General features: G+C 43.5%; 1 protein-coding gene across 2 annotated transcripts in view; it reads left to right on the top strand.

The window, feature by feature from the left end:
* The window catches only part of DOCK1 (dedicator of cytokinesis 1), a 545238-nt gene that overhangs the window by 376480 nt on the left and 154856 nt on the right, over positions 1-13902 (top strand). For both annotated transcript variants that reach the window (XM_019555687.1, XM_019555686.1), the window contains exons 31-32: positions 762-862; positions 9703-9761. In XM_019555687.1, the coding sequence (XP_019411232.1) occupies positions 762-862; positions 9703-9761 (160 nt within the window). The remainder of the gene's footprint in view (positions 1-761; positions 863-9702; positions 9762-13902) is intronic.

The following is a 13902-nucleotide window of genomic DNA, read 5'->3' as shown; positions in this document are numbered from 1 at the left end:
TAAAATAAATACATTTCCTTTTATACCTATCCATGCAACCTTTACAGTCCTGGGAGACCTGTTGGCATCTTGCCAAGAGCTTGAACTCTCCACTAAATTTGCATAGAAATGTACTTCTGTTTATAACCAAATAAACATATATAATTTTTATTATTTATTTATGAAGCCCAGTAATTTATATGGAGTGCTTTCAAAAATATATGGTGAAAAAATGCTTTAAGGTTTGCAGGGAAAAGGTATATCCATGGGAATTGAAACTCTGCTTCTCTAAAACCAAAGCCTGGAAGAAGGAGAGTTTTACTCTATTACATTATTGCAGTGTTAGGATTTGTTCAGATTCATTATAGAAAATTTCTGGTGACATGTATAAATATTTACAAAAAAAAGTTATAAAAAACAGCCCTATTTGTTCTCAAAAGACTTTACTAGAAATTAATTTCACTTCATGAAAACCATTTAAAATCTCATATACATATGAGATTGTCTCTAAATCCTACTCAGACATTCATATTTCATTTTTCTTGACTCATAAACAGGTTTTGATTTTTAAATATGTGAAGATGGAAACTTTTTGTATATTAAATATACAAAGTTATGAAGATATACAAAGAACCTTGAAAAACCTAACTACGAAGTCTGTTGTTTATTTTTTCTATTAATATTTATATGCATACATTAGATACTTCTAAGATGTTTTCTAGATGTGCAGAAAAACATTTCAAGATTTAATACTATTTATTCTTGTCACTTGCGGCTTTCAGCTTTGGAACAACTACTTCCACCTGGCTGTTGCTTTTCTGACACAAGAGTCTTTACAACTGGAGAATTTTTCAAGTGCTAAAAGAGCCAAAATACTTAACAAGTAAGTTTTATTCCTGATGATAAAATCATGGACAAGAACTTGAGGGCCTATTAACATAATTTTAGTTTAGTTTCTTAGCTAAATCCATTGAAATTGAGATGCAATCATGATATAATGAAAGGTTGGTTTTAAAAACATGAATCAAGAATTGTATATGTTCCTGCCCTTGAATCAAGATCTAAATTACAGGATTCATTACAGATGAAGGCGATGGTTTATGCTACAGTACGTTCACAGAGTCAAGTCTTTTCAGAAGCATTAACATATTATAAGACTAGATTTTTCAAACCATTTTAGCTTTGTGCTTATTCTAATCTCATTTTACATTTATTCTTTATTGCCTAATCCCTTAAGGCTTTTTAGAGTGAATCTTCATAACTACAGTCAGTTTCACTGTGATATCCCTGAAGAATGTTTTTTGTATAGCTGCAGACTTGTATGGTTTCCTGGTTAAAGGGGATTACATTGCCTACCTCTGGACAGGGAATTTGAACTGTCTGGATTATATTCTAAATTTCACAGTAAATAAAATCTGTCAAAAGGGAAAGACTGAAAAGATTTGAAAGCATGAAGGATTTGTCCACTGTATGCATTTCTTCTTCAGTTCCATTGAGTTCCAATGTAGTATAACCTGTCACTGAATGAGTAAGATGCAGAAAGTAAAAAAATTGTTTCATAGTCTTAAAACATTGCATATGGATACATTTAAAGTCAAAAAAATTTTATAAATTTTTGTAGACAATCATTTAAATGTTCAGTCAGAATATTTCACTGAATGCCCAGGAGCTAGGAAGGTCAAAGTGTGGTTCCATAAGCAAGTACACCTCAGCAGCCTGTACAGTCTTCTGTATTACTCTGTGGGTGCACCTACATGTGTGCCTAACTACGTAGTGCGCTAATTTGCTGTGGTGTAAAGCATCATAGTCTACACATGCGACGTTATTAGACCACAGCAAACTAATTTTTGGTATCATAAGATAATACTGTCGGGGGCAGTACTGTCTTACAGAGAGAAAAATAACTACACCTGCATGTGTAAACTGACCCGGGCATAAATTGTGCCCAGTCAGCCCAGGCCCCTGCCTGCCACCAGTCCATACAGCTCCTGACTTTGGGCACTGTCATGCCCCAGTGAGCCCCTCCACTGCCCAACACCATGACTTGGAGCTGGGGGCTGACCCCTTGAGCCTGCTGGCAGTCCAGGGCTCCCCCATGCCAATTCAGATTGCTGCAGTCCTGGGTGCATGTGTAGATGCTGCACCCAGAAGCTGTTAACTCTGCCACAGACAGTACCAGAATTTGTGGCACCATACTAATTGACAGTGTAGATGCACCCTGTATCCTGTTAACTACACATCTTTTTGGCATTGTAAAACTTGGTTTACTTTATTACAGTGCTAACCAATAAGCTGTTACTAACTGGAGCCTGAAGAATTACACTGTGGGTTGTGTCCTCTGGTTGAAGGGAGTAAAATACTAACCAAAAACTTGAGTTTTTAGTCCCCATAGAGAAACCTGGAAGCAGGAAGGAAGGAACAGCTCAAATGGCTGAAATGGCTGTTTTTTGCCATTTTTGCTGTGTCCAACCATAACCCTATCAAACTGGAGCTTTCAGTTTTCCTTTCTTTCTATCCTACTGCCACTAGGGATAGTCTCTTAATCTAAATTCTAGAGTCATATGGCATGAGACATCCAGAAGTGTTGTAAGGCAAGAGGCAGAGTTCATCATTGGAATGAAAAAGTTACTCATATATTTTAAGACTGAAATTTTATTTCAAAATGAGAAAAATATCAATCGTACTTTTTGAGGGAACTAAATCTTGCCTGTGAAACTGCTTCATTTCTCTGTGATGTTTCAGGCTGTTGCTTTGAAATCTTTGCTTTACTTGACCACTAAAACAGCATTTTCAATCTCTCTGCATTCTAATGGTTGCACATCTGAATGTCAGGGTTTTCTGATGAAAGAGGAATATTTACAAGTCCTGTGAGATTAAGTTCTCGGGACAGCTCAGAGTGTTGTACCTGAGGTAAATACAGAGTATGATAAGTACCTGCAGATTATTCTACAGCCTTCACATCAAGAATATCAATTTACAAATGAAAATAAAATCCATTGCTTTGATGCCACATCAAATTTTTTATTAGATTTACCAATTATAGGGAAAACTGACAGACTTCCATTTTATTTTTGAGCAAGATGGAATTGAAATGTCATAGTATACATCAGGTAGTTTCAAAATAAAGAGCTAAAAGAGTACCTGGTAGGATAATATTGCAGTCACTTAATGATGATCATCTCCAGAAATGTTATAAAAACATTTTATTTCTAGCTGTTCTCTACCAGTATCCCAAGTTAGCTTTAGCTAAGCACCTTGGCTAAATATTGCAAGCTGCATATCTTTTGTTGATGCTATGGCAAACAAACTAAATGTGTTACTGAACAGAATGCAGGCCCATAATTTGAAGCAGCTAGTCACAGTAATAATCTATTTGACTCCTAAGAAAAGGTTCTTCAGATCACAGTACAGAAGCTTCAAAGCTACCCAAGGGAATTTAACACTCTGAATTTGCATTAATTATATAGAAATAGGCCTCTCCAATGTTACATTCTGATGTCTAGCAAGCACAGTGATCCCTTGTTTCATGTGGCAGTTTGGTATTCTCTCCTCAACCCTGGCTTCAAGAGCCCAAGACCCACTGGCTGCCCCTTAAGGTAGTCAGTTTAATAGTGTGGTCCTCTGCTTTTAAGATCTTCCTTATAAGTGAAATTGGATAAGTAAGTGCCTATTGAAGTAAAAAGCCTATTGAGTTTGTAACAGATCCTCAACGAAGGGATTCTTCAGAAGGATATGATTCCTTCAGGAATCAGGAGAAGAGACTATGAATAGGTTTGTGCACCCTCTATGCAAGTGAGGAATGAAAAGACTGTCACTATGTTCTCCGGGTCTGACCAGATCTTGGGGTAAGGCTAATTATTATAATTTGCTAACTTGTCAAAACTCCCAGATAATGGGTGTATAAATTCCATATTTTTAATGTAATCAGATTTTTTATAGGCAATAACTAAGAAGATAAATTACTCAGAAAGCAATAAAGACATGGCTCTTGAAGCATAAGATTTTATTTGTATGGGAAAAAAATACTACTTCTAATCTATTGGGATATAAACAATCATTTAATCCAGTACCAACCCTCTCCCCTTTTTGAGTTTTAATAGTTATTTTATCTCGACTTATAATTGTTATTGAACTTCTAATGTTTTTATTTTTTAATTTAAATGTTAGATAGTGCCAGAATTTTTAAAGACACGGTGTTTTTTTAACCTAATGCTATGGAAATCCATTATAAGTTGCAAAGAATTTGTAACTTGTTTGGTAACACAAAGCACTGACTTAAAAAAATGAATATTCCAAGAATGCAGTCTGTCTCAGTGAAGTCAGCAGGAAATTTTCCATTGATTTCAGGCCCAAGTCTGCGTTTCTGTACATGTGCCATGTAGAATGATAGTTTCAAGAGTAGTGAGTAATGGAGTGAGATGTGAAGGGTTAGTGCCACTAGACTTGTTTAAGTGCATCCTCATGTGCCATAGACAGGGTGAAATGGTGCACACTCCTATACAAGAATAGAACACTATTTGAACTACAGTATTTTCTCACAAGGAACATGCACTATTTCCTTAAATATCAGCCTCTCAAAATAGCATGTATGTACTTGCTTAATTGCATGCATTAAGCTGATTTTCTTCCCACGATAGATGCACCATGCACTAATTCTTGCTCCACAGTGCAGCAGCTGTGACATTACCATTCAGGCAGCTGAGCGAGTGTGGTGAGATGGACATCCCCCGCTAGCTGCAGCTAGCTTCCCACCTGCCTCTGGGCATGCTACCCGCCTGTCTTGCCTACCATGCCTTGTTGGTAATTAGTAAGTTGTTAAATAAGACAGGAAGCTGCCATTGTTGCACCCCAATATTAGGGGGTGTCCATGGCTCTGTACCACCCCTACATTGTGGCCTAAACCTCGCAGATGGCATCCCAGATAGTTAGTTGGACCTTCGCCTTCGCCCATTAGCTCTGGCCCCCAACCATGGGGACCTTTGGCTTCTGTAAGCCCTGGCCCTGTCGGGACCCCGAGCTCCTTTGCTTATCATGGATGTCCCTCGCAGTGGGTCCCTGGCCCTTTTGACACTGAGGTCCTGGCCCTAGGATTGACCAGTTGAGTTCTTCAGCGGGGTCTTTGCCTCCTGCCTGCATTTTCATTTCTCATTCCATTCCATTCCATGGTGCTCCGGGGAGTGTGCCTGGCCCTGCGGGGTCTCTCCCCAACTGGTTCCGGTGCTTCCCAAAGCTTACCTGGCCTCTACTCTTTTCTCTGATCTTATTCCCCTCACTCACAACACAATTGGGGCTCCAGGGTCTCACTGGGGACTCTCACTCCCCCCCTGGAGCAGCAGGTTGTTGTGCTCAGCCTTAAATGTTATTTTTAACCCACCCAAAAGTGAGGGCTGGGGTTAAGGTGCCCCTACTCACCTTTTACCGGGCTGATCACTGGCCTGGCATTTCCTGGGGACTCCCGCGCCACTGAGAGCCCCACCAGGCCACCCACTCCTGGCAGGGTGTAGTTTTTGGTCATGCCCAGGACCAGGAGCCTCCAGACCATCCCCTACAGCTCCTCCCTTACCTCCAGGATGATACCAGTGGCCCTGCAGCCAGGCAATGTTGCTGCCTCCTCTGCCAGCAGGGAACTGATGCGGTTATAAAGGCAGCCAGGGATTTAAAATGGCTGCCGCAATCAGGCACCTGCTGGCAACTTGGCTCAGGCCCTTAAAGTGGAAGGCACCTACAGTTCCCTCCCACAGAGTCATTTGGCTTAATAGTTCATTGTTCTGTACTCCACAGGCAATAAAAATTGCATCTCCTTTTCAATGGTCTTGATGTTCCACTAATTCAGATGACCTTTCTTTTGGCAATTTTATTACTTTCTAACTGCTCCTGGCTTTTCTCCTTCTTTTTCACAGTGTTGGAGACCCTTTAGCTCTTTTCAAAATCATATAGCTAGTGATGGAGACCTGTCTTCAGTGGCAGCTAGGGTATCAGCTTTAGTTAAACAGGAAAGGGGGAAAGGGTGAGTCAGCTGAAGATTAGTCTCTGTCCCTGCTCTATGCTGCCATAACTCTGGAAAAATCTTTTCTTCTGCATTCTTCCTTTCAAAAGCAAGGTTTACATTGTGTTCTCAGGCATGACTTGAGCAAGAAAATATAGTAGCTTTGCCCCAGGTAGGCATTAGAGCAGGGTCAAGAAGTTATTTGGGCCTACGGGCCACATAGGTAGTTTTGGTACACTGTCAAGGGCTGGGTCAGCACATCCCCCTGCCCATGCAACAGCTCACCAGAACTCCCTAAGTGGCCCCATCCTGTCCACCTGACATGTGCCCTGCCCATGTGTATCTTGCCTGATTTCTATGAAGACTCCAGGATCATGGGGCAGTTACAGCATGGAGCCCAGGGCACAGCCGCAATCTTCTCCCTGCAAGCTGCTGCCTGTACAACCAGTCCCAATCACGGGACATGTGAGCAGTAGATCACAACTTTTGCTCTGGCCCTGTGTCTACCCCATGATCCCAAACACTCCCACCCTCCTGTCCCACTCCTGGATGCTGCTCCATGCCCACCCGCAACCCCATCCTAACCAAGCACAGAGCATAGTCATGATCTGCTGTCTGCATGCTCCTGCAGCAGACATCAGCTCTGCAGACAGGACTGCATGGAGTGGATCACTGCTTGGCCCTGACCCCAACCCCCCGCTCTCTCTGCCCTATAATCCTGGGGTCTTCATGGAGACCATGTGTGACCTGTGGGCAGGGCATGTGGACAGGATAAGGCTGTGGGTGAGTCATGAGCTGTGTCCAGGGTCAGGTTTGGGTTCTTGGGGTGGTGACAATGTGAGTTGGGATCAGGGCAGAGCTGCAATCTGCTTCCTGCACTCCCCTGCCCACGGAACCTGTGCCCATTGCAGGGCCATGTGTACAGTGGATCATGGCTGTGCCTTGACCCTGCACTGTCATCAATTCCAACCCATGATCCCAGCCTGCCTACCCATCCTGCTCCCAAGCACTGCTCCCTACCAACCTGCAACCCCATTCCAGGCACCTGGCCACACAGTTCCCACCCTGGGCAGTGGGTGCGAGGCAAATTCACTGGGGTGTCTGGTCAGTGGGGCCATGTCCAGTGGCAACCATAAGGAAACACCTTTGCCATGAAGTGAGTCTGACTGCCACACAACCCCATCCCTCCTACATCCCCAGGGGTGGCAGAACTAGCTGCATGTACCACAGCCTGGTCTGTCCTCTGTGCCTCAGCTGGACAGGACCAAAGGACCTGCTGCAGGTTGGACAAAATCCTTCTTGGCAAGTCAGATCTGGCCCATGGGCCGTGTTTCACCCTCCCCTGCATTAGAATCTCATTGGCCTGTGATTCAGTAAAGAGCAAATCCAAAAATCTCTATGCATTCTGGGTTTTTGCTGGTGACATCAATGTACAAGGTGGTGTGAGGTGTTTTGCATTTCATTTTCTAGGACAATGCTATACTAACAATATATATATATATATATAAATAAAATCCCCCTTAGGCTATAAAGCTCCTTGGTATGATTTTTCCAGCCATTAGTCTGTGGAAAAAACTGGAAAATATTCTCATTAATTTATACAACTATCCTCTTGTGCCCACAGCACAATTACATAATCTGCAGAAATGGCAGAGAAATTCCCATGGGTGAATAACATCTTTGCTGCCTTTTGTAGATGGTGCAGTATAGAGTAAAACTCTTATTACCTCTGAAGGAGAGTAAGTTGCATAGAGATCAGAACACAGTCCTGGGATTCAGAGTTCCTGGTGATGCTCCGTACCTGTTACGGCCCTGTTACACAGCAAGTTTAGGTGGCTTCTGGAGCTCTTAAACCAGGGGTGGGCAAAACACAGCCCATGGGCCAGATATGGCCTAGCAACTGACTGGATGCGGCCTGCAGGGGGTGCCCACCAATTGACTAAGTGTGCCCTGCAGCTGCCCCCACGGTGCTCTGCATGGGGTCAAGTCCCACCTGGGGCAGGCAGTGCCATGCTTCTGCCTGCAGTACTGGCCACAGCCACCCTGTGCAGCTTCTGGCGGGGCTGCTCCTGGCATGGCGGCAGGTGGCCAGGTGCTGCCCAGCTCCCCTCACCTCCAGCTGCGGCTCCTCCTCCTACTCTTACCCCTGCTGTGCACCTCCTCTGGGCAGGGAGGAAGTTTTAGCCGGGCAGCTTCTGCCCCAGCATGTGGGGATCCAGCTCCAGCTCCAAGCTGCCTTCTACCCACTCCACCTGCTGGTGCAATGAGCAGCCACCTCCTAGCAGGTGAAAGGCAGCTGGGAGCTGGAGCCAGAGCCCTGCATACTGGGGCAGGAGCTGTCCAGCTGAAGTTTCCTCCCCACCTGGCTGAAGCTTCCTTCCTGCCCAGAGCAGTGCAGCAGGGGCAGGAGCACCTGCCTGGCTGCAGCCACACTGGGCATGTTGGCTAGGGCCAGGCCAGCAGGTGCAGGCAGGAGTGCAGTGAAAGCTGCCCTGGGTGGGGTTCGGCCCCATGCAGACTGCCACAGGGGCAGTGGCAGACCACACCGCCTGGGTAAGCTATGCTGCACACACCCCTTCTTTCCTCCTCTCATGCCCAGCTGGCTCCAGGGACCCCTAACACCCAGGCAGCGCCTCCCCACACACGCATGCTCCCTGCACCTCCCCTCCCCACCACAGGGCAAGGGTTTTCAGGGAGTGGATCGCGGCCCAGGCCCAGGCCCCAGTCCCGTACTGTCACTGCCCCACAATCTGGCCCCATGATCCCAGTCTCACCCGCCGTCTTGCTCCCCACCATTGCTCCTGCCTACTTGCGGTCCCGTCCCACATACGGAGTTTTGTTCAGTTGTTGCATGGAGCAGGGGATGCTGACCCAGCCCATGACAGCTCATCATAGCTCCCTGTGTGGCCCTCCGGCCCAAATAATTGCCTGGCCCTGTCTTAACACCTGTACTGGCTGCATGTTAACACCTTTTAAGTGTTGTAAAGCACTTGTTATTTGATTTAACAGTACACAATGCCAAGGGAGAATTATCTGTAATCTTCCTAATTTTGCTCCTGTTCCATAACTGTGCAAGGGCACAGGGGAGGGCCCGTGCATCCCTGTCCTTCCCCTAGCTCCTAGTTCTACCCCTACTCACCAAGCCTCTAATATAGCGATTTTCCACCTTTTTCATTTGTGAACCCCTAAAAAAATGTCAGGTGTGGACTTCTTTTAATTGTAAGTGTAGGTATTCTCATACTTTTGATTGATCAGCCATCTTTCGCAGACCCATTAGACGTAGTCTGCAGACACGAAGCAGTCTGAGGATTGCCTGTTGAAAACCAGTGCTCTAGTGGCAAGTCACAGCTGTGGATGTGAGGGGCAGTCAGAACACGTTTTTTGCTTCATTGTGACTGCTCCACTAAGCTGAACAACACTAAGCTGATAGACATTTGCGTGGCTTTCAATATAAGGTGTAACAAGGCCCTAGTTCAAACAAGCCATTTAACCTCTTTTGAATTTACATTGCTCTAAAAATGGGTGTGTTAGAGGTGCTTCAAAGCTTAATTGATGATAAATATTTTAGAGTACTAGATAAATAATGTTATATTATTAGTAATAAGTAGGTATGGGGGACCTTTTCTGAGAGGGTCAACTAGAATTTTTTTAATTCTAAACAACTTCTGATTTTTTCTGTATTTTGTTTTTTGGTGTTTTATAAAGAAAGATATGGTGTCTTTTTTGTTTTTTCATAGGTATGGTGACATGAGGAGACAAATTGGTTTTGAGATCAGAGACATGTGGTATAACCTTGGTGAGTAGACCGAATACTGAAAATTTTGACCCTCCATTCTTTGTGTATATATAAATACCATATTTATACTATGTTACGTTAAAAAAATAAATCTTTCCTGTAAAGGTATGACAAGGTTACAAAGTGAAGACCGATAGGTAGTAGCAGTAGAAATGGTTGTATACAAGCTTAATCCTCTACCAACAGATACATAAAAGTAGACTTTTATCACATGATCATATACTGTTCTTTTCACAGTACTTCTGCCTCTTACCAGGACGAGGTTGGATGGTACAGTATTAATAGCCATGGTTCAGGGTTTTTTTTTTTTTATCTTTATATCACTGTATGGTGCTGTCATTGGAGACTGTAGCATGATTCATATGCATACAGAGCAGAAGTTTAAACTTACAGTTTTTTGAAGGATGATGATCATTTCTGTATTATGACTTCAGAATGATCCAGGAGAATTAGCAGAGAAACTCATAGAATACATTTGTGATAGTTAGAAAATTAATGGGCCCCTAACAACTGCTACTGTGCTTTGGAGTTCCTGAGAAACATTTCTGAATTTTCTTCAAATTAGCACTGAAAATCTCTTCTAATGGCTTCATTCTCAGATATAGCTGAAACTTAAAAAAATAATCAATGTCTACACACATGTGCAGACACTGAATGTATACAATGTTGGATATATTTCACATATACACAGACTTTCTATGGCCACAAACAGGTGTTCATTTCTACTGGTAGAGATTTCTGAGAAATGTCCTGTCTGGAAGGCAGGTGGGAGGACAAAGGGTGTTTGGTCCTGCTCTGCTCCCAGTAGCAGAAGCAGAGAAAGGGAGCAAGTGGAATGGAGGAAGGAGCTGGCAAAGAGCAGCTGATCCACTCCCTTCTCACACTGTCCCACTTTGCTTCGCTGTTTCAGTCCATGACCAGACCAGACCACATCGGACCAAACTGGTGGGGGCATATGAGCTTTCTTTCTTGCAGGAAATTTTCTCTTGGAAAGGAGATCAATTCAGATTGATACCCGGGGGATCTTTCCCCTGGAGGGAACATGTTTTCCCTCAGACTAAATTGAAAAAATGCCTGTACACTCCTGGTTTCTGCCAAGAGACTCTCAGTTCTCCTGGTAGAAGTATAACTCCTATATGTAGTCTATATATATGTGTGTGTGATGTGTGTATGTGATGTATGTGTACATGCAGACACCCACACATATATATAGATTATGGGGAGAAAATGTATATATGTATAAATGTATACATATATATGTATAAATGTATAAATGTATGTATGTATATATACAAATATATATATTCAAAAAGAGGGATTGTGAGTGTGTATATTTATATGACATGGAAGAGTTCCCATTTCCCAAAAAGAAGCTTTATTGAGAGCAGCTGAATTCTGTCTTTTAAAGATGTCTTTAGTGAATTAGTGGCTGGAGAGCAGAATAAAGCAGAGTACACAATAATATGTGACTTGACAGACAGATAGCAAAATCAATATTACATGCCCTTATGTCAGGTCAGCAAAGCTCAGCCCTGGAACCCATTCTGTCAGTTATCCCTGAAATCTTCTTTCACTGTTCCACGCCCAAAGCTATTTATTTATCTGTTACTTATTTTATTAATTTATCTAGCATCTATTGCTGTGCCAATATTTAAGCTTCCTTTGCTCCCCAGGAATTTATCAAAATAAAAGGAAACAATTAAAGGTATATATGTAAATGCATCCAGATTCTCCAAACATCAGATTATTTCAGTAATCCTTTGCCCATACGTTTGGACCAACCGTGTACAGTCCCTGTTGACCAAGAGCTCACTTACTCATTTTTTCCCTTCTTTTAAATGAAAATAGTGGGGCCTCCAATGGGGAACTTTTTGCTGACTCCTGGTGATGTCTGTCAAGCCATGCATTTTCCTTGTGCTTCAAGCTAATCACATGACAGATGGGTAATATGAACCTTACTTCCCTCATAGAAGTGTTATGAGGTTTACAGCTGGTTTGAATTCCTTTGAAAATATGTTATTTCATTGAAACTTTTCAGTTTTGAATAACTTTCTCAAAGAGATTCCTTTGTTTTGAGGTTTGGAAGAAGAGTCTATCAGCCTCTCTGATCTTGCTGGTTAAGGCAGCAGAATTTCTTTTCTGCTTTGCCTGAATTGGAGTCATCTGGGACTAAAAACTTCTCTTAATCAGGAAGAGCAGGGACTTTAACCTGGGTCTCCCACATTGCCCTAATCACTAGAATGGATGAATGAATAAAAGTAGATGTATATACATACAAGAAGGTTTTGTTTTCATCTGATTGGAGAATGAAACCCAGTTTTTAAAATTGTTGTGTTCTAGTCTGTACTACTGATAGGCTTTGGTTATTTAGGTTTGGGACAGACATTCAAAAAGCAAAGCCCGAGCCTGAATTATTTCAATCTTTGCAGGTTAGTCTGAGCTGGTTTGCAAGCGGATAGATGTTCAGTACATCCCTGCAGTGGCTCCAGCTAGAAGCTGAGGAGCGCTAGAGCACATCTGCCAGCCACTGCCAAAGGGAGGGAAGAGTACGCCCTCCAAGGCTCTCATCCCTCCCTGCTGGAACGGAGGGAGCATGGCCAGGCACCGGGGGGGGCTAGCAGGGGAAAGGAGCGGGGCAGCTGCTGCCAGACTGAGGAGTGGGGGCAGGAAAAAAGTCCGTTCTTTGAAGCAAGCGTGTATCGAACACAGCAATTTGCAGCCTCAAGCATATACATCAGGGAGCTATCAAAAATATTTGCCTAAGCTAAACTCTACAACCCAGTAAAACACAGCATATACAACTTAGTCTAACTTAAAATGTGAATCAGGAAGAGAAAGCTTTGCATAAATCTTACATAATCCTCGGGGCAGAGTGTCTCCTTACAGCCAAAATGAATCGGGGCTTGTGATAGAGGTGATATCTTTTATTAGACCAACTAGATTTTTGCAAAAAAAAAAAAAAAGTTTTTTGTGGTTATTTCATAAATTTCATAGACATTAGGGCTGGAAGGGACCTCATAAGATCATAGGGTCCAGCCCCCTGCCTCAAGGGCAGGAAGTCAGCTAGGGTCAAAGGATCCCAGCAAGATAAGTATCCCAATGTTTCTTGAAAGCATCCAGAGTAGGTGCTTGTACCACCTCTGGGGGGAGTTTGTTCCAGGCCTTGGGGCCTCGGATGGTAAAGAAGTTTTTCCTTATGTCCAGTCTAAAACGGTCTTGCAGGAGTTTGTGACCGTTAGACCTTGTTTTCCCTTGGGGTGCTCTCATGAAGTGGCGTTTCCCCATATCCTGATGCACACCCCTTATGTACTTATAGGCTGCCACCAAGTCGCCCCTGAGCCTGTGCTTCTCCAGGCTGAAAAGTCCTATAGCTCGCAGCTTGTCTTCATAAGACCTGCTCTCTTGCCCTATGATCATGAGCATGGCTCTCCTCCAGACTCTTTCAAGCTTCTCTACGTCCTTCCTAAATTGTGGAGCCCAGAATTGGATGCAGTCTCACCAAGGTCAAGTACAGTGGGAGGATGACATCCTGGGTCTTACTCAAGATGCATCAGTAGAAGCAAGCCGGAGTTTTGTTCGCTTTGTCGGCTGTGGTATCACATTGGCAGCTCATGTTCATCTTGTGGTCAATCATAACCCCCAAGTCTCTTTCAGCCATGCTGCTAGCAAGTATGGCATTGCCAAGCCTGTAAGTGTGATGCAAGTTGTTTTTCATCCGAGATGGAGCACCTTGCATTTCTCTGTATTGAATGCCATCAGGTTTTCATCATCCACCTTTCAAGCCTATTGAGGTCAGCCTGGATCATTAGCCTATCCTCAAGTGTGAACACTCTTCCCCAAAGTTTGGTGTCATCAGTGAACTTGGCCAGTCCGCTTCTGACACCAGAGTCCAAATCATTTATGAAGACATTAAAGAGTACAGGTCTGAGAACAGAGCCTTGGAGGACACCACTGGTCAGTGAGTGCCATGTTGATTCAGTTCCATCAACTACACTGTCTGGGTCTGACCTCAGAGCCAGTTCCCCAGCCATCAGAGTGTAGGCCACAGTTGTCCAATTTTTCTAGGAGGCCATCATGGGGCACCAGGTCAAAGGCTTTTTTAAAGTCCAAATATATGATATCAACCTCTCCCCCTTTGTCC

Source organism: Crocodylus porosus, unplaced genomic scaffold, assembly GCF_001723895.1.
Source record: "Crocodylus porosus isolate Cpor-Errol unplaced genomic scaffold, CroPor_comp1, whole genome shotgun sequence".
NCBI lineage: Eukaryota > Metazoa > Chordata > Crocodylia > Crocodylidae > Crocodylus > Crocodylus porosus.
Note: the sequence above shows the minus strand (reverse complement) of the source record. Positions and strands in the feature narration are given on the sequence as shown.